This window comes from Gobius niger, assembly GCF_951799975.1.
Source record: "Gobius niger genome assembly, chromosome: 1".
Classification (NCBI taxonomy): domain Eukaryota; kingdom Metazoa; phylum Chordata; class Actinopteri; order Gobiiformes; family Gobiidae; genus Gobius; species Gobius niger.
Window position 1 is genome coordinate 4,744,696 of NC_136852.1, and position 20,958 is coordinate 4,765,653.

A 20,958-nucleotide genomic window follows, 5' to 3' on the forward strand; every position below is an offset into this window, starting at 1 on the left:
ATTTTCAACAACAACATTATTGACACATTTTGAAACACCATTTAAACAGCCTGGTTCTCAGATTGAAGACTTTAACAGGATGTTTCTCAGTCGTCCTTGGACCGATTTTAACCATTTAAAAACTCAGAGAAACGTTCAAATCTCAACTGTTTCAATCTTTCCGTGGGAAGCCGCTCTGCTTTGTCAAACGCAACACAACACCACACCCCCGTGAACGAATAGAAACGCAACAATATATAATATGTCCAGATCGTGACTTCACACATTTTTAATTGTCATTTATTTCAAACATCGCTGAAGATCTGTGGATGAATCTCCAAAGACCATGTGTGTGCAAGTCAGCCCATAATTCTGGAGGAGTTTTGTAAGGACGAAAGGGGCAAACGAAAGACTCTTGGCTGTCTAGAAGAGCGTTTAACGTTTTGATACTTGAGGTTTTAACTTTTGCTGTGGCCTGAAATAGCTCTGAAAATAAAACCAGATATGCTTTGAATGTTATGGGAAAGTCTCATCTGTAACTTCATGCCTTTCGGAGACCATTGCATTTTCCCCTGGCTCCGTTGTTCACTTAAGACTAAATGTTGATCCTCTGCTGCACGGAAGTAGAAGGATAACAGCTTTAAACAAGACTCTTTGCTCTGATGTGAAAGCTCCACAGAAAACCCGCTTCTCATGGGATCTACAGACGGCTTTAACTGCTTTGGCTCAGCTCCACCGGCGATGGAAAGCTCTGTCCGCGCGGCCGTTGGACTTACTTGAACCCGCCGTGTTCGCTGAGGATCTGGTACATGGAGCTTTCCGCCGGTTTGAGCAGGGTCCTCATCAGATGGAGGGCGCCGTTGCTCCCCTCCTTGCTGCCCCGGACCAGACAGGAGTTCTCGATGCACACGGACTGCCAACGATTCCGACCACAGGGGAAGGATTAGGTCATGTTCAGGCTCCAGAAACAGTGATGGAAAGCACATGCATAGGAGGTTATATGGTTTGAAAACAGTATGTTCTCGGGACGAGGCAAAACAAGCGGAGAAAGAGCAACAGACCCCCAAAACAAGAGACCACAACGTTTATTTTCCCCTGTAGGATACCAAGGCTCAAGAGGTGGTTATGGCAATTTAACATTTCTGAGATTCTTTGGGTGTAAGGCTGAAAATCTATGAATAAATCTACTTATAACTGTTTCATTATTTAAATCTTTTCCTCATGAAACTGCATCATAAAACTACCGTATTCAAGCAGTACAGTAAGGCCCTTACGTGGATCTATTTCGAAGTTTAGATCTATGTAGAATTTAGTGAGTAAGGAAAAACTAAAGCAACTATGACTATGACTAATACTTGTTCAGTATCACTTTTTGGGTTCATTTTGTCAGACACTAGGGTTAGAGATGCTGAAATTTTTTTACCTTTTCATGTTTCAGCGCCATCTGCAGGCCGTCATCAGAAGTATCACCGGCGTGCGGTGACGAGTCACTTATCAGCTGTTCTTAATTCCGAGGCGTGACCAGTCTGACGGTCCCAACAGGTCCGGCAGACTGGCCACGCCCCCTGTCGCCCGGTGCATTCAGGGCGACAGGGGGCGTAATCATTGGAGGAGGGTGTCCCAGGTGTGGGAGCCTGAGGCTCGGGTCATTGGATCGGAAACCAACAAATTCAAGCGCTGGATAAAAGAAGCCATATATCAGGAAACGGACACCGACACCATCAACCGGGACGCAGGAGTTTCTCCTGTCCCACACCTGGGACACCCAAACAGCTGATAAGTGACACGTCACCGCACGCCGGTGATGCTTCTGGTGACGGCCTGCAGATGGCGCTGAAACATGTAAAGGTAAAAGACTTTCAACATCTCTAACCTTAGTGTCTGACAAAACAAACCGGAAAAGTGATACTGTAACACAAGTAGACACAATGAACGTAACGAAGTTTACTACTTGTTCAGGCTGTCGTCCGCTCTTGGGAAATCAAACTTAACCAGTGGACTGTGAGAGACTCTATGACAAAGAAAATGTCTTACTTGCTCTTTATGAGGCAAGTTTTTAGTTACCGGGTTACAGTTTTGATTACAGCGGAGTCTCCGCATGGTCTCCAAAACTTCTACTTGGTCTCAAACAGTTGTGGCAACGTTACTAACACTGTCGTCCTCAACCTGTGAGACGTTTCTGTGACGTCCCTGCAATGTCTCCGAGACCTGTCAGACACAAAGATCTCAAAGAGTCGTATGAAGTCTCTTTGAGATATTCTTTGTATCCGACAGGTCTCGGAGACATTGCAGGGACGTCACAGAAACGTCTCACAGATTGAGGACAAGATATGGTGTTTGCAACACAACTGCTTAAGACCAGGGAGACCTCTCAGAGACCGTTTGGAAACCACATGGAGACTTTATCAAACCTGTTAGTTTTCACCTGGAGATTCACCTTATTGCCAGGGGACGTCTCAGAGACATCTCCGTGACCAGTGACGACTCTAGTCTCCAACTAGTCTCCAGGCTGGTGAGATAGGCCCTTAACTAGTAACTCATTTTACACTATGTCTGATAGCCTAGTGTTTCTTTTCAGGGGCATGGACAGAGTTCACCTACTGGCTCTGAAAATGTGGTCAATTTCTCTCCCCACTCTTCCCCACGACATTTCCTACTGGATTATTCAGTCTAACCAGAAAAATATATAGAGACAAATTCCCCTCTAAAGTAAGTGACACATAAGAGTGTGTTTTCTATTTACACATATTATTTTAAGCTATAGAAAGGGAAATATCAATGCAGTTGTATCCAAAAGCAAGCTATGCCCCATTAATTGATGAGAAATTATGTTTTTCACTGATAGCCAGACTCTAAGAATGGTGGCCGGCAAACTATGAATGAAACCATGGGATTGTGTAGTAAACTAACTTTTATAATTGGCATTTTCTCAATGAGCTTCATGAGGTCGTCCCTGAACTGGTTAAACTGTAGATTTTGCAGCTTATTAGACTCATATAACATAGACGGTTTGTAATGATCATTCCTCATCCCCTCTCTTCAGGTCCCATCAAACCAAACAGCAAACTGCAGCTCGTCCCACGTTCCCCCTGACTCCCAGTGCGTTGCTCACCGTGCGGTAGATGAAGACGCGCAGGTACCGCCCTCCCAGAGTCTCCAGCCGCTGCCCGTTGTACAGCTGCCCCAGGGTGAACTTGTTCTTCAGGATGTGGTTCTCCAGGATGAGCCTCAGCACACTCTGGTCGATGGACATCACCTCATCTGTGGAGCAAACGCCAATGTCATTTCATCTTCATACGGACGGTCTCATACGGTTTCTACCATACAACCACATCTGAAAGGGACAGGGGCGTTTTATTTAGCAGAGGTGGGAGTTTATTGTTTGTTTGTTTGTTGACTCAATGACTCTCAATAACTTGCTGTGACTTTATAGTTATTATTTATTTGAGTGAAACAGCGCATCTATGTTTACATACGGTAATAGGCCACATTCTTTTTCGGCTTCAGGAGCGAGTCTAATCAAAACAGCGGGAAAAAGCAGGAGGAAATGTGTGTTTCTTTGGATGCATTAAAGGTTTTCTACAGTGAGTGAAGAGGTGAAGATTCATAGACATTTATTACGGACAGAAAACGTTCCAAACAATGTACTGAAGCTCCAGCGCAGACAGGAGCCTCCAGAACCACGATGTGTAAGAGCTGGATTAATGACAGAAATCTCATAAAAGTTACAGCATTTAGAGGCTATTTTCAGCAGCCACACAGAGCCCAGTGACAGCGGGACTGAAGGCGGTGCAGAATCTACTTTGAGCAGGGGCGAAGCCAAATATACAGGGGCTGGGGCACTGACAGAAAAACTGCTAGAAACCATCCATCCATCCATTTTCTTCCACTTTTCTGTTTCTGGGTTGTGGGAGCAGCTGTTGGAGCCGCCCAAATCACATTGCACCGGCCCCTTATGGCGCCTCCTGCAGGTGGTGGGTCCACAGAAGGACAGCCTCACGATTCAAACCGGGCCTGTTGGTCTCTAGTAAGGAGCTTCTGAACCGCTCTTTGTCTGACCCGTCACCTCGGACCTGTTTGCCCTGGGAGACCCTACCAGGGGATCATTCAGGTGCTCAAACCTTATGCTCCGTCCACACCAAACTCGATTTGGGCGTCAAAAACGCGCGTCACGCCCGTTGTTGGACGCCTGTGCTCATTCAAGTCAGACGCTCGTTACCAAGCGTCAAGACGCTCTCGACGCGCGTCAAGAGCGTCGTCGTGGACCGCGTTGGGAGCCGTTATCAGTTATCAGTTATCAACATGGATGACATAGAGAGAGTGGCTTGGCTTTTATTGCTTCATAAAGCCAGACAACGTCGTCTACGGGCTCGTCGGCGCCGTGTCTGGATTCATGAGATCGTCCGAAGGCGTTCTCAGTTTGGCGAGTTTCACCATTTGCTCCAGGAGCTGCGCTCGGACGAGAGTCGCTTTCAACGGTACTTCCGCCGCTTTTAATCCTGGTGTTTAGATAAAGAAGCACTGATGTGTCTTTCTTAAAAAAAAAAGTCCCAGAGCGGCTGTAGCTCCGGTTCACAAAGAAGCTACGTCCGTGACTTGCGACTTGTTGACATCTGTGGGGCTGGCGTAGAATCTGCCCCGGTGGCTTAGCTACAACGTACGTCACTATGGGGAGAAAGCTCCTGATTGGTCGACGCTCGCGAATTTCACCAACAAGTTCAACATTTCCCAACTCGAGCGTCGGCCGCGCTCGACGCCCTGGAGGCGCGTCAAACGCTCACCAAGCGCGAAAAACCTCAAAACGCGCCGCGGAGGAGGCGCGTGACGCGCTGCGGGACATCTTGACGCCCCCCGGAGGCGCGTCCTCCATGTATTTTAAATGTAAACCTGACGCTTTGGAGGCGCCAAAACGAGTTTGGTGTGGACGGAGCATAAAGGTGGCGGCTCTAGGAAAACAAAACTAAAAAACATTATTTTATATTTATCTTTCAGACTGCAGGAAAAGCAGCTCATGTTTCAGAGACTCTGCTTCCGTTTTTTTTTAAGTTGCCCCCCGGGCCCCCTTACTAAAAATGCTTAATCCAAATCCATTCGATTTTAGCTTAAATTTGAAAAACTGCTAAATCTTGAGAAACCACTTTATATTTTCAAGTAGATTAAACACATTTTCAAAAGAACAATTAGGTTTAAAGGAACAGGCCACCGTTTTTACATACTGAGATATGTTCTTACCTTAGCTTTGACGAGTTCTTTAGGACCTGTCTGATCTTCACCCGTGCCTTCAGTCACGTAAACACAGCGCAGACGGCGTTAGCATTTAGCCTCTCCCTCTCTCCTCTATAGCTCCAAAACAGGTCAAGATAGAAGCTACCAAGCTCTTCCACGTTTTCCCTATTTAAATATGGTTACGTGAAGTGTTCCACTACAAAGTATAATTACACAAAATTAAACAATGTGGATTTTCTAAGCGGATAAAAGGGGGAACTATATTGTAAGGCGTAATAATAGAGTTCTTTGGCATCACTGCGCGGAAAACGTGGAAGAGCTTGGTAGCTTCTATCTTGACCAGTTTTGGAGCTATAGTGGAGAGAGGGAGAGGCTAAATGCTAACGCCGTCTGTGCTGTGTTTACGTGACTGAAGGCACGGGGGAAGATCAGACAGGTCCTAAAGAACTCATCTAAGCTAAGGTAAGAACATATCTCAGTATGTAAAAACGGTGGCATATTCCTTTAACACTGACGTTTGCGACTTGAGGCGACTTGCGGCTAAAGAAAGACTTGACTTGACTCTATGACCAATTGCCTTGGACTTGCTTGGGACTTGGACTTCACAACTTGGACTTGACTCCCACCTCTTCTATTTAGATAAACAACCCACTGAATTTTAATTGTTTCATGCTCGCAGAAGCTCGAACTCGGTGTAAAAACTGTCAATTACCAGGAAACATGGTCATATTTTCATAAGCATCAAAAAGGGTTGATTTAGCATAAGATAAATCTTTTATCGCCCCTTCTCCAAACCAGTAAAGATCCGTCTTGTCTTGCCAAATCCGTCTTGTTCTGCAGACAGTGAGTCAGACGAACGGCCTTAATATTCTTTCCATTACTCATTCCAGCTCCAGCCCTGATTTACTGTCCACTCTCAAACCCGGGTTTACACTAAGATGCTGTGCTTTCGCTTCCCGTTAAATTCTCCCGAAATGACCCGTCCTTCAACCAGAACAGGATCTCTTAAAGTGGTTGTTTACGAACTAATACAGAACAAACATTAATCGCTTTTTTTGCAATAGATTACTTTAAATGTGCTTCACAATTCAGCTTGAAAGGTCAAAATCAAGAGACTAGATCCGCTTAGTTGAAATGACCGTTACGACCGTCATTTGGATGCTTAGATTATATACTAAATGCAAAAGTTAATAGCACGTTTTTTAATACTTTTTCCTGCCTTTTCATTTCTTTCTCACCAACATTTCACACTGAATTGATAAAAATAAAGGCTATGTTGATTTAACCCCTTAACTCCCACCTGAGCCGAGCACATTTTCCCCAGTTTGGCTTTACCCCAGTCCAAAAGCTTCTGGAAAAAAGCTGTGAAAATAGCAACAAAACTGAGACGAAAACAATGATGGAAATGTGAGAAAAAAGTGAGAAAACATTGAAAAATTGATGAAAAAGTGGCAAAAATTTGACAAAATGTTACAAAAAAAATACAAAAATGTGATAAAAAATTGACAAAAAAATTACCAAAAAATTACAAAAAATTACAAAAAATAAATTTAAAAAAATGACAAAAATGTGATAAAAAAATTACGAAAAAATGACAAAAATGTGACAAAAATGAGTTGAATACCCAACAAAAAAATGATGGAAAAAAAATCTGATGATCCTCTCGGTTCAGGCGGGAGTTAAGAGGTTAAAACATAGTCAAAGCTCTGATGTAAATCCGGCCCTCCAGCACCTCCAGAACCTCTAACCCTCAAGATGGTTTTGAGAAATTAAAGAGTTCATTTGCAAAAACCGTCCAAAAAACTCAACGTATACTTGCAAATTTGTCTTTACATCAGAGGTTCCGCTAGACTTTTTTTTGTGTCGGCCAATTTGGCCGATGGACATAATTTTTATCGGCCATTTGCTTTTCAAACCGGCCAAAAGCCGGCTAACGGAAACCCTGCTTTACATAGCAGTGTTTCCATAACCGGGTCTGTTTCAGTGCGATGAAAATATAAAGCCAATAGTTCGTAATCAAATTTGCACAACTTTAGTCTTATTGAAGAATCTTTGTGTGTCTTTGAGTACAGCATCCAAAACATCCAAAAAATCAGGCAGAAGCAGAAATCGGAGATATCTGCTTTTGCAAATGAACTCTTCAGATATTACTCCACCAATAAAGGAGTTAAACTAACTCAAAATGTCCAAATAACACTGGCATTTGGAGAAAGTGGTGCAGGTGATGCCCTTGGTCTTTTTACGACGAAGAAAATCAGGCCTTCTCTGAGCAAACTTGCCAATACCTCTTCTCTAGTGGATTGCTGGGCCCGTTATACCTTACACCGGCCCACAATTAGAGGGATGTGACGCCTTTTATACCCTTCTGGTGGCGCTTTCTTGAGTTATGGTTCCCAGATAATCTCGTATAATGAGCAATGGGCCTCTGAGACTTAACACTCATGCCCCTCACATTGTGAATATAAGAGGCCCTCTTGCCCCTTGTTGTCTGTGCGCGCAGTTTGGAAATCTTCTAGTTTGAAAGGATTTACAATGTTTGGCCTTTTTGGGATTTCTATCTTCACTCCACACCTCTGTAACTCCGTGGTGAGTTTTACCATTTCATCTTCATCTACAGTGGGATCATTTGGTTTGTTTTGAGAAGTTTATTTGTGTTGCAGTCGCAAGTGGAACTTCATTAACGGAACGCACATTTTAAGATTGTTTAGTAATTTTACAAAAGTTCCTTCAAGTTATAAATGAAAAGATTAAAGTGTTGAGTCTATGAGGTGTTAGCTTGGATTCGGCAGAGAGGGCCAGTCTTAACCCAAAAGTCCCGGGCCGATTTGTTCTGCCAGTCCAGCCCTGCATTGAGCCCAAAGAATGAGACCAGATACTTACCTTAACATTCTGAACGACCTGCATGAGCTTATTCCAAGATGACAATGATGATAATTATGATGATTATAACTGTATGATGGCTGTGATTACATTTTCAATTTCCGATTTCAGTTCCGTGTCAAGTGTTACTCTGTATTTCTCCTCCGTCATGAGCCGAGTTGAGGTGAAGAGGCCACAGTGTCATTTAGATACACTTGAGTTGAAGTGTTGATTTAAACGCCTGCCCGGGATTACTCAGCGCCAGAAGGAGCCGTGCCTTTGTGTTCAGGAATGCGTTACTGCTCTTACATGGAAATGACCTTCAGCGTGTCTGCAGCTGTGGGACAGTCAGCTGTGAGTCACACAAGAGGCCGGCGGATCCTTCCTCACACGGGGAGAAGTGCGATTGTTCGGACAAATAACGCCAATTTATGTTTTGTATTGATAATCACGGAGCATATTTGATTAAGCTCTTACCACCCGCCAAAACCAAATGCATTCTCTCCTCTTTGCCATTGTCGTCACTTTTTATTTCCCTGATGTGTCACTTCTTTATGGCACTTTTGTTACTTTTTTTGATGCATTTTTGTCACATTTTTTGCTGGATTTTTGTAAAAAAAAATTGCTGGATTTTTGTCTTTTTTTGCTGGATTTTTTTTTTCATTTTTTGCTGGATTTTTTTCATTTTTTGCTGGATTTTTGTCATTTTTTTGCTGGATTTTTGTAATTTTTTGCTGGATTTTTGTAATTTTTTGCTGGATTTTTGTCCCTTTTTTTGGTTGATTTTTATCATTTTTTGCTGGATTTTTGCCTTTTTTTTTTTTTTTACTGGGTTTTTGCCAATTTTTTTGCTGGATTTTTGTCACTTTTTTGCTGGACTTTTGTAATTTTTAGCTGGATTTTTGTCATTTTTTTTGCTGGATTTTTGTCACTTTTTTGATGAATTTTTGTCACTTTTTTCCTGGATTTTTGTAATTTTTTGCTGGATTTTTGCCATTTTACATCCTCATTTTCTTCTCGTTTTTTGTCGCTATTTTGAAGAAGCTTTTAGATTTGGAGAATTTGGACAACAGGAGAAAACATGTTCAGGTGGGAGTTAAGAGGTTAACTAATAATAGACTGGCCGTTGATCAGGTCTAGATTCAGCCATGAGATGAGCATGAGATGGATCGGCCGCCGCAGAGTCCAGATCTGAACCCCATTGACAGACTTTGGGATGTGCTGGAGAAGGCTTTGCACAGTGGTCACGCTCTCCCATCATCAATACAAGATCTTGGTGAAGAACGAATGGATCTACTGACATCGCAGAAGCTTGTTGAGACCAGTGTTGTTTTTGGCAGCCCTTTTAGTCTTAGTCTTAGTCTTTTGGAAGAAAATGCTTTTAGGTTTAGTCACATTTTAGTCATTTCAAAATGTGATCGTTTTAGTCACGTTTTTGTCAGACAAAAATTAAAAAGGTTTTTTTCACGTTTTCGTCTGTTTCATTATAAGAAGTTATAATCAATTTCAATAAGTCTTGGAAATTGGGATAAATAATAGCTTCTATTGGCTTTTATAGCTTTTGACAAACAGATGACACCACGATAGGCACTGGCAGAAGTGGTCGGCCGACTGTGAACAGGACTTTTCCCAAAAGCGCCCGCTCTCCTCGTCCTCTGATCGTCGCTTCGAGATTATTATTATTTTTTTACCAACAGCGCTGTCTGCGCATACGTAGCACCTCAACGTGCTTTCTGCGTTCATACACTACGGTATTGAAAACTGTCCTGAGAAGCAATAAAGTCCCTGTGACCTGGATGTCAGACGCTCTGAGGAGGATGTACTCGAGCAGTGACCGCACGCCACGGGGAGAGAGAGAAAGAGAAAGAGGCGCCGCTGCCCGGTTACACCGGGCGCATCATGAGCAGCACGGCGCCGCTCCTGGTCACGTTTACCGTGTGTTCTCTCACTCCGCGCACAAACTCTGTTTGTGAACGATCGGACGAAAAACTTTCTCCCATTTTTGTCTCGTCTCGTCTCATTGACGTAAACGCGTAAACGTCTCGTCATGTTCTAGTCCCCAAAGAGCTAATTTTAGCTCGTCATCGTTACGTTATCGCCATTAAAAAAAGGGCCGTCAACGAAAAGATATCGTTATCGTCTTCGTTGACGAAAACAACACTGGTTGAGACAATGCCACTACTAAAGATAAAGGAAGTTCAACCAAATATTAGAGCAGGTCTAAAGGTCTAAATCCGAAAGTTACCAGGCTTTACATCATGAAACCTTATACACACCCATAGTAGTAGTTGTAGTAATAGTAAAGGTACTGACCGGTGAAGACGCTGTTGAACGGGGCCAGCAGCGTGTACTCGGCCTCTGGTCTCATGGCCGCAGACAGACCCAGCTCCGACACCATGTCTCCGAACGTGGACTGGGACGTTCCCACCAGGTCCATCACCTGCTTGGCTTAAAGGACAACCGCACCGTTAGTAACACGGCTGCCATGGAAACGGGTTCCTGTTTGCTGTGCTGGGTGGTTCTAACTAAAGATCTGTGTCCTCAATGCTGGAACAAACACTTAGACTGAAGTGTATGAAACCCCAGTGACCCGCGCTCAAAGTGAGGCCCGTGCGGGGAGGTCTCACCTGCATCGGGCACGAGCACGCGGTCGATGAGGTGCACCACGCCGTTGCTCGTCACGATGTCCTTCTTCAGCACCATCTTCACCCCGTTGACGGTGAGACTGTCCCCGTCGCAGCCGATGTCCAGGTCGCTGCCCTCCATGCTCTCGTACGAGGTGCCCGACATGATGGCCTCCGAGCACTGCACGGAGTTCAGCAGGTGGTACTTCACCAGCGCTGGGGAGGAGCGACACGGGACAGAGGTCAAGACACGGGACAGAGGTTTAGACACGGGACAGAGGATCAGACACGGGACAGAGGTTCAGACACTCAGAGGGTTTGTGTATGGAAGGGGAAACATGCTGCAATGCTGTTCAGGCAGTTTTCTGTGTGATGCATCATGAAGGTTACACTTTGTATTGTTTCAAATGTCTTTTTATATAAGCCGAATGCCCATCTCGACTGCGCATGCGTGGGTCAATCAGGCTCCTAATTTCGGCCCAAACAAACCACTCAGCCATTGAAATGTGTGAGCGAGTCCAGGTAGCGGAGCGTGAACACTGAAGTGTATTGAGCCATAACCGTGACCCATAAGGCTTACGGGCATTTGTTTAAAGACTCTGGGCCCGATCTTGTGCATCAAAACGGAGACGATAGCGTGACATTTTGCGCTCAGTAGGAGCACTTAGTGATCTTGCCACTTCAGACTTAGCGCATTTAAGTGGGTGAAGACACAGATTTTCCTCCAACCAGATCGACTCCGCGTCCAGGAGAGTGGTTGTGTGGTTGTGTGGGGTGAACATGTGCTTTTGTTTTGCTTCACGTTCACGCCAAGCGCGGCCGATCCGCGCCACAGCGGACGCTGTAGCTCTTTTTCTCTCCAGACGTGAACATGGTTTCGCTCACGATGGGGTAAATAAAGTTTTTAGTTTGACCTGTGAGAGCCTAAGGCTTAAGAAAGAACGCAAGACAGCGCAATGTAAACGAGGAAGTGAATGTCAGCCGTGTTTCCATCAGTGCAGTCACCTCCTCTTGTGACGCCCCCTCACAGGTGATGGAGGCGAATAGCGCCGCCACTCGGAAAATAATTCACCAAGAGCCTGCGCCGCCCCGTGTGCCGCCACAAGATCTGGCCCTATGAGTTTCAAGTGACATTTCTTGCAAATATTTGTGTTGTCAATATCTTGAAAGCGAGGGAAAAGTCAGGACGGCGGCTCCGTAGGCAGGAGCGGACCATAGTGGACCATAGTGGACAATGTGCTCCGTTCAGGTGTTGAATATTTGACCTTAGAATCCAAGTATCACTCGGCCTAGATTAAGATGGACTCAGGACTAAACCCGGTCTAAAAAGGGTCTATAATAAATCTAAACTGGACTCATTTATGTTGAAACTGGATGTAAACCATGTCGGGGCGGCGCTCGGAAGATCAACCATCCCACGAGGCGTTACTCGGTGTGAAGAGTCCTGGGACATCTTCCATCTGAACAAGGTCACCACATATTTCTCATGACTTTCCAGAGTTTCTATCAAAGCGCGATCCCAGAAATGTGTTAAACCCATTTGCTCCAGTCAGCTGCGCAGTAAAAAAAAAAAAAAAAAAAGTTTTCTTCACTTCTCTGATTTACGTCCCCGGACTGCGCGGCGTCTCCGGCCTGAAGCCCTCCGTACCCGGGGAGCCGCGGGGTCCCGGAGGCCCTTCTCCTGCGCAGCTCTGGTTCCCATTGTGTGAAAAGACGCTCCCTGGGCCAGTAAAACCTTAAAGCGGCTGCCAGCGGGACCGGCTGCGCCCGGAGAGGCAGCTGTTGTTGATGCGTTTTATGGAATCGGCAGCCATAAGCGCAACGATCTCATGCTTTTGTAATCTATCTACAACAACGCCGCGGGGTCACGTCTGCAGGACTGGCTTTCATGTAGTTAAGCGGAGACTCCTGTTATTCTCCGGTCTTTGGGTTGTGGGTTGTGGTTTGCTCGTTTGACGTGCCAACTTTCATCTGGCACAATGGTCTAATCTACACAATAGGCTGTTTTACTGTCACAATGAGCCAACTTTCCCATTCATTCAAGACGTTTCATTTCCTCTTTAAATTCCACTGAAAAATGCCCAATCCTCTCGTTTTAATACATTTTTCGAAGGATTTATCAATATCTGTATCCTGTCCTGATTTCTTAAGCTTTTACTTTTTTTTTTTCTCAGTAATAATGAGTCCCAGAGACCAGGGGTAGGAAAGTTTGCTCGGTGGAGGGCCGGTTTTCTTCATCGTCAAAAGACCATGGGTCAAAAGGACCAATTATACAAAATAATCTGAATGAAGAAAAAACTTGTGATTGGCAAGAATACCTTAAATTCTCTAATACTGGCCTGTATTCCATTAGCGGCCGCGTCTCTTAACAGAGGCCGGGTTCACGGCTGGCGGAGGCAAATTAAAGCCGGTCTCTAAAACAGGCCGGGGCTTTTATTAGAAACTATAGCGGTAGAAATATTCCCCATGTTAGGAATTTGTCTCATACTGGTGTAAATGAAAACTCACGTGCAGGAAGTAAACAAACGGGAACCCGGGCCGAGGGGAACGCTGCGGAGGAGCTGATCTGAGCATAACTTTGACACAGATTTAGCCACTTTTCAAACCTCCTGTGACTATATTTGGAAACAGGGAAAGCAACAAATGTTTATGACCCTCCAGGGTTTTAATAAAGTCACCATCGCGTCTTCAAAGCACGTCCAGCTGCTCCGTGTGCAGGTCAGTCCCACGCCTCAAAATAACTCCTCCCATCAGCGCGAGCGTCTCGTCTTCTCTCGGGTCAGTCTCATGATCGATCACAAACACAAACGCTCCGTCTAAACTCGCCTTTACACAAGATAACAACAAATAATCCTGTCCGGTAAAAACGAAACAGAAACCTGCAGTGACATTGATGTCAAAGCTCCGCTAACAGCAACGAAACACTTCCTGTTGTCCCGACAAAATAAAAGACGTCAATGTTCCAGCCGCTGGGAGAGTGTTTGAAATGTTAATTAATAAATGAACCTAATATTTTAGGTGCAAATGGACACAAATCAAGTTTTTCTTCGTTTTCCTGGTCGTCCGTTTTGCTCAAGTAAAGGCCTGTCTCTAATTGTGGCCTGGTTCCAATAAAGGCCTGGTCCGAGATGCCCTTGAGTAAATAAAGGCCCTGGCCTATATTAGAGCATTTACGGTAGGTTTGATCTGCTTTAAGGCCAGACTAAATCCACTCAATCGTTAGATTTAATCTCTTAATTCAAGTAGATTTAAGTCATGTCTTAGTATTCCTAGAGTAGTCTTTTAGGACTATAGCTTAAAGGGTGCTCTGCTAAGACATTTTAAGGAATTGACAGTATTTTTAACATTTCTAGAGTAGTTTCTAGAGTAACAGGCATTTGATCTCTGATTTGGGTCAAAATATATCTCAAAATCATCTCGAGGGCCAGAGTTTGATGATGGAGGGCCGATTTTGGCCCCCGAGCCTGACGTTGCCTACCCCTGCCATAGATCAATTCAGGTCCTGCCCCTCTGTGTGAGAACCAATGGCCGCTGGCTGCTCTGCTTTATGACCACGACACTGGGGGCCGCCATTGCTGTAGTACCTCTATATCGCCGCTGGTGCCCCATTGAAAAGCATTGGAGTTTAGACACCTTAAAAACAACTTTAACGCCTGGTTTAAATTTGTTCAACACTAGAATAGGTTAGATATTCCTCCTGAGATAACGCTGGGTTAGTCACAATTTAGTCACAAAGTAGACGAGGGTCGGACTGTTAGCATTGGAGCAGCGCGAGCTACATGTCACGCAAGGGCCGAGTCTACAGTGAAGATCCCGCCCTTTTTAGGAACATGCTTCATCAGAGCTGGGGAGGAGGAGTCTGTAAATCCACCATGACATCCCCCACGACCGTGGTCATTATGGTAAACGGGGAGGAGTGAGCAGAAGCTGTCCATTTATATATATAGTCTATGGTGAGAACCACTAAGTCACTGTCAAACTGGGGTTTAGGACAACTAATAGTCTATTTCACCCATATTTTTTAAAATGGTCCCATTCTCTCACCTCTGGTCAATGACCCACAGTTTGGGAACCGCTGATTTAAAACTGAAACCTGGTCCTGACGTTTTTTTTCTGTCTGACCACTGAGTATTATACTGACTGTAATTCCTTTTAGACCCAGCAAGCTACTTTTACACATGAACATGCTAGAGCTACTAAACCCCTTTACTCCCACCTGAACCGAGCACATTTTCTCCAGTTTGGCTTTACCCCAGTCCAAAAGCTTCTGGAAAAAAGCTGTGAAAAAGCAACAAAACTGAGACGAAAACAATGATGGAAATGTGACAAAAAAGTGAGAAAACACTGACAAAAAAGTGACGAAAAATTGATGAAAAAGTGGCAAAAATGTCATAAAAATGTCACAAGAAATTGACGAAAAATTGACGAAAAAATGACAAAAATGTGACAAAAAAATACAAAAATGTGACCAAAATGACAAAAATTGGATTAAAAAAAGACGAAAAAATGACAAAAATGTGACAAAAAATGACAAAAAAATGACAAAAAATTCACAGAAAATTCACAAAAAATTTACAAAAAATATGACAAAAATTTGACAAAAATATGATTAAAAAATGGACGAAAAAAATTACATTTTTTTAAAACAAAAATTAGTTGAATATCCACCAAAAAAATTATGAAAAAATCTGATGACGTGAGGAAAAAGATCCTCTCAGTTCAGGCGGGATTTAAGAGGTTAAGCTTCAAAAACACTTGTGTAAAAATGCAATTTAGGTGGATTAATTACTTGCCAAGATGGTATTTCAAAGAAAGTGACTTGAGTTTAGTCCTTATACTTTATAATATTGAACCAACTGGGAACAGATTGTGTTCAGCATGTTTAGAATAAACAGAAAATGCATCTAAAATTTGAGTTATCAAGTGTGTGGAGATGTAGAAAGTCTTTGATGAGCTACCTGAAGAGGCTTGGCGAGCTGCTGGTAGCTGCCGAGCTACTGGTTGGAGATCCCTGTTTTAGACTATGCACATTCACAGAGCCAGAGTTACTGCAAGTAACTGTGCTCATGAGAACCGTGTGGATTTAACTCAAAAAGGCCACGGACGACGGCTTTAATCTCGTCTATTCGCCAAACTACGGTCCTGATTCTCCACTAGAGACGATAAGAAGAGAGCAACAAAAATGTGATGAAAACAAGCAATGAAAGAACAGTTACTATCACTTTTGTAGATCTTTCTGTGTGGGCTTTCAAATGAGGCGTTGTTTTCCAGTGGAGATGCTTTTGGGTAAAGCTGAACTGGAGAAAATGTGCTCGGTTCAGGAAAGAGGTTAAGAAAAGAAATCATCAAGTCGCTCTGAAAACATTTGAGAACATTTAGTTTAAAAAAAAAAAAAAAAACACATTTAGACCTGACTATCCTGATTTAATCCATAATATGTGCAATTTTGGCAATTCTTTCCCCAAAACAGGATATTTCCACAATTCCACAGCGGCATCTCGCCACAAAAAATGTAATTTATGAAACTCCATAAAAGTTTGGGCACAGTATTTTCCGAAAACTGATATTAAAAAGACGCAGGATGTGCTGGACACACATCTGCGAGATTTCCCTTCCCTTCCGACCTGCTCACAACAAGCCTGTTTTTGCCAAATCGGTTTAATCCCCTGAGATGTTGTGACAGAAGGAGCCTGTAGAAACGATCATACAGAGAGTTTTGGAATGAAAACAGGGGAAATGATGCAAAAGATGCACCGGTTCAGCTTTTTCACTGGTGATGTAGTAATAAGATGATAGTAAGATGCTGGAGTGAGCGCCTTGGTATTCATTCATGGCCACTGCAAACTTGAATCTGTCCACATGATGTAAAGGAGGAAGAGATGATGTCGCTGTGACAGGGAAGCTGATGGGAGGGAATACTTTGGGAGAAGGCCCCCGGGAAGACCTGGGGTGGGGGGGGAGTGGGGGTTTTGAACATGTGCTTTTGTTTTGGTCACGTTAACGCAATTACGGCCGAGCGAGCGCCGTCCTGCGCCACAGCGGGACCGGCTTTAGGCGACGTCTCTTTCTCTGATGGAGTTAATGAAGTTTTTAGTTTCACCTGTGAGAGCCTATAATACTTAAGGCGAGATACTGCAGGTGAATAGGGAAAAAATGTATATTTACAGATATCAATTTGAAACTTTTGCTGTCGATCACTGGCATAAATGTAAGAAAAAATACATTGCAAGTTTTCTGACATTTTATCTTTTCATATAAGAAAAAAAAAAGGTGTTTTATGCCTAAAAATGCCCCAAATTTCTCATCTTTTCGGCAACGAAATCTGAATAATGGATAGAGCTACATTCAAATGTATGGTTTCATTTAATTGATGAATGAGTTACCAAGACGTTTTCAGAGGGGATTTAGGATATCTTGTTTAGTTTTAAAATAAGCAGTTTTTTAGTGGAAAATTTTGTAAAAATGTACATTTTTTGACATTCAAAACTGGGGCTAGGGATTAAAAAGTACAAAATCCCTCTGAAAAAATCTTCCTAATGTTGTTCAGTCCAAGGCTGGAAAATTTGAAGTCTTTAGGTCCGACTGACGTGGACATAGTGTCGCCACAATGACAGAAAAATGTGTTTTGAGAAAAAGGCCCTTGAAATTGCATTGTCCCATGTAAGTCTATGGGGCAACATTGAATTAGCGCAATATTTAAACATGTTTTTGTGAAGATTAGGCATATTTTCTGTTTCCGGGTGAAAGCTTACATGTTCAGAGACCAATTTGGCCCAAAACCTGAAAACTGAAAAAATTGAGTTTTGCCTGTAGTGTCTCCCCTTAAGGAAGAACACAAGGCAGCGCGATGTAAATGAGGAAATGAATGTGAGGCTGCCGTCAGAGCACCCCTCTTAGTGCCGCTGGTAATAAGCCACGTCTCTCGCTAGTGGCACAGGGACAGACCGCAACATCTGCACCACTCGGAAAATAACCATAGTGCTTGAAGCTCGCACCGTCCTTGCACCAGGCACAAGATCAGGCCCTAAGTCTCTAAGCTGGTCTTGGGAACACCTCGGGATCCCCCCTGAACAGCTGGAGGAAATGTGTGCAGATGGGGATGTGTGGGCATCTGTTCTCTGACCCGGCCCCAGATAAAGAGAGATTTTGATTTACATTTTTGGTAGTGTTTATACATACAGCCTTTAAGCTACATCCAGAACGCTGCTGCTCGAGTCCTGACAAGAACCAGGAAATACGACCATATTAGTCCAGTGTTTCGGTCTCTGCACTGGCTTCCTGTCTCAACTCTGACAATGTTCAAATCCAGGCTGAAAACAGTTCTTTTTACCCGTGAATATGACACTGAAAGTATTTTATCTACACTCTTTTTTTTATCTTGATGTTTAATGGATTGATTTGATCTGCTTTCTTGTAAAAACACTTGTGCCCCTACTTGATTTCTGAATAATGAATAATATCGGTTGTTGGTTGTAAAGGTCTGGAATCGATTGCAATTTCCAATATCTCGCATCACTGGTTTTGATCCTGATAGACTTGGCGGAAAGTCTTCACTCTTCCCCTTTATATCCAGTCCCACTGTGCTCTATTACTCCAAGAACATGACTTAATCTTTGAATAATCTTCTGGCCGTTTGACTTTCCTTCCACAATCCCGCGCCTGATGGGCCAGTTTTTATTAAGCGACACCGTTTTGTTACAGAGCCGCTGCCAAAAGCGCGTCAGGAAACACCGCCGCTTCATCTGCTTTAAATTGGGCCCAATCATAAGACGGAGAAAAGGCTGCTCTGCGTGGGCCACATGTAACCACGGAAACGCACTTTTCACCCTCCTTCAAATATACATCGGATCCTCATGGCTTCGGTTTACAGTAATGCAAAGGCCGTGTTGTGGAAATGGCCTCGGGTGAACTCCAGTGTGTGTAATGTAAAGCAGAGGTTTTGTTCGTACAAGTTTGGAAGGGGCTTCGTTTTGTTAAGACTTGGTTCACTCCCAAAACGTTTTACTGTGATTTCAGGTAGGGCTGTGCATTTAATCGAAATTCGACTACAATTTCGATTAATACACTAAACGATTACAAAATTAGCATACCGTAAATGCTCTACTATAGGCCGGGCCTTTATTTACTCAAGGACATCTAGGACCAGGCCTTTATTGGAACCAGGCCACAATTAGAGACAGGCCTTTATTTCTATTTGAGCAAAACGGACGACCAGGTAAAAGAAGAAAAACGAGATTTGTGTCCATTTGCACCTAAAATATTAGGTTCATTTATTAATTAACTTTGCAAACCCTCTCCCAGCGGCTGGAACATTGACGCCTTTTATTTTGTCGGGACAACAGGAAGTGTTTCGTTGCTGTTAGCGGAGCTTTGACATCAGTGTCACTGCAGGTTTCTGATTCGTTTTTACCGCGGACCGGATTATTTGTTGTTATTATACGGCTCTTCACAACGTAAGTAGACCGCTCTATTGATTTGAAAGGGATTTTCCAACGTTCTACCATCATTATTTTCTGACAAAGGACCTCTGAAAAAAATAATGACGCTGCCAATGGCAACGGAGTTCGTGCTTTCATATCCCTCCACGCGTACGTAGTTGCGGGCACTATCTGTCCCCGTCACTGTGAGAGAAGTGGAGGGAGTCGCTCGGGAAGTTAGCGTGAGTCTGACTTTCAACTTACCAAGAGATTCACCACCATTCCTCCAAGTAGCTAGGCTAGCTACTAGCCTTGCTGCTTCTAGCCTAGCAAAACGTTGCAGAGCAACGCGCAAACTTTCGAGAACTATTTGTGGCGGAAATCATTAAATAAACCTTTCGACCGTCATAAAATTGTACGAAGTTTATGTTGTGTGAGTTCAGTTGGCAAATGGCCGTATAATAAGCGGGATCATGTACAGAACGCTTATTACTTACTTATCTTGTGTAAAAGTTGAGTTTAGACGGAGCGTTTGTGTTTGTGATCGATCATGAGACTGACCCGAGAGAAGACGAGACGCTCGCACTGATCGGAGGAGTTATTTTGAGGCGTGGGACTGACCTGCACACGGAGCAGCTGGACGTGCTTTGAAGACGCGACGGTGACTTTATTAAAACCCTGGAGGGTCACACAACATTTGTTTCCCTGTTTCCAAATATAATCACAGGAGGTTTGAAAAGTGGCTAAATCTGTGTCAAAGTTACGCTAGGATCAGCTTCTCCGCAGCGTCCCCATCGGCCCGGGTTCCCGTTTGTTTACTTCCTGCACGTGAGTTTTCATTTACACCAGTATGAGACAAATTCCTAACATGGGGAATATTTCTACCGCTATAGTTTCTAATAAAAGCCCCGGCCTGTTTTAGAGACCGGCTTTAATTTGCCTCCGCCAGCCACGAACCCGGCCTCTGTTAGAGACCCGGACGCTAATGGAATACAGGCCAGTATTAGAGAAGTTACGGTAATCGATTTTTTAATTAATTTCTTTTTTTTTGCAAAGCACACTTGCTATTTTGTGGCGCTGGGATTATTTTCCCTTCACATTTCACGTGCCATGGCTCATGCTTTTGCCTGACACAAAAACAAACAGCGCTGTGTGATGAGTGATGTGATCAGTTTACTTTGCATGTTAGTGATTTTCTTTTGTCGAGAGCCTCGTCCGTGAGCGCCTTCCTCACCTTGCAGCACCTCCTTGTTGTCCTGCAGTCTCTCCAGCACGTCGATGCCCATGGCCTCGAAGGCGGCGTTGGTCGGAGCGAAGAGCGTGAACTGGCCCGCCTCGCCGAGTTTGTCCATCATCTCTGCGTTCATCAGGACGTCCTGTAGGGGGCAGCACAGTCAGTCTTCAGTCAGTACACCATTGGAAATGCTGCCCTGTGACTCTAGGGTGACCAAACGTAGCCTTTTACTGGAGATAAGGGCAAGAAAAAGTGTAGGCACTACTGGTATACCATTTTTTCTTCATATAGAGACCAAGCTTGATCCAGGGACAAGATTAACCCATTGACTGCCAATGACGTCTATAGATGTCAATTCGTTTTTTTAATGGGAACAGCTGCAGCAAAGCCTTGAGCATGTCTGGTGTTAAAATCTTAATCGTGCTGCCTAATGCTGCCACCTAGTGACTCAATAAAATAAGTTATTATATTGAGTCACTAGGGTGGCAGCATTGCTCTTTCGTTTTCTCAGCTTTTTGGTCAGAAAACAGCATTTTAGGTGATTTAACCTATTTTCCACAGACAATTACTAAAGAATGGAAAGAGGTACTTTTCTTTTGGTGGGTTTCGTGTTGACATA

At 43.8% G+C, this 20,958-nt stretch overlaps 1 protein-coding gene across 4 annotated transcripts in view; it reads right to left on the minus strand.

Moving 5' to 3' along the window:
* Window positions 1-20,958, minus strand: part of LOC306976122 (periostin-like) — a 75,319-nt gene that overhangs the window by 20,299 nt on the left and 34,062 nt on the right. For all 4 annotated transcript variants that reach the window (XM_079574003.1, XM_079574001.1, XM_079574002.1 and 1 more), the window contains exons 7-11: window positions 20,340-20,481; window positions 10,692-10,904; window positions 10,378-10,512; window positions 3,092-3,240; window positions 756-892 (exon numbers count right to left, since the gene is read on the minus strand). In XM_079574003.1, the coding sequence (XP_079430129.1) occupies window positions 756-892; window positions 3,092-3,240; window positions 10,378-10,512; window positions 10,692-10,904; window positions 20,340-20,481 (776 nt within the window). The remainder of the gene's footprint in view (window positions 1-755; window positions 893-3,091; window positions 3,241-10,377; window positions 10,513-10,691; window positions 10,905-20,339; window positions 20,482-20,958) is intronic.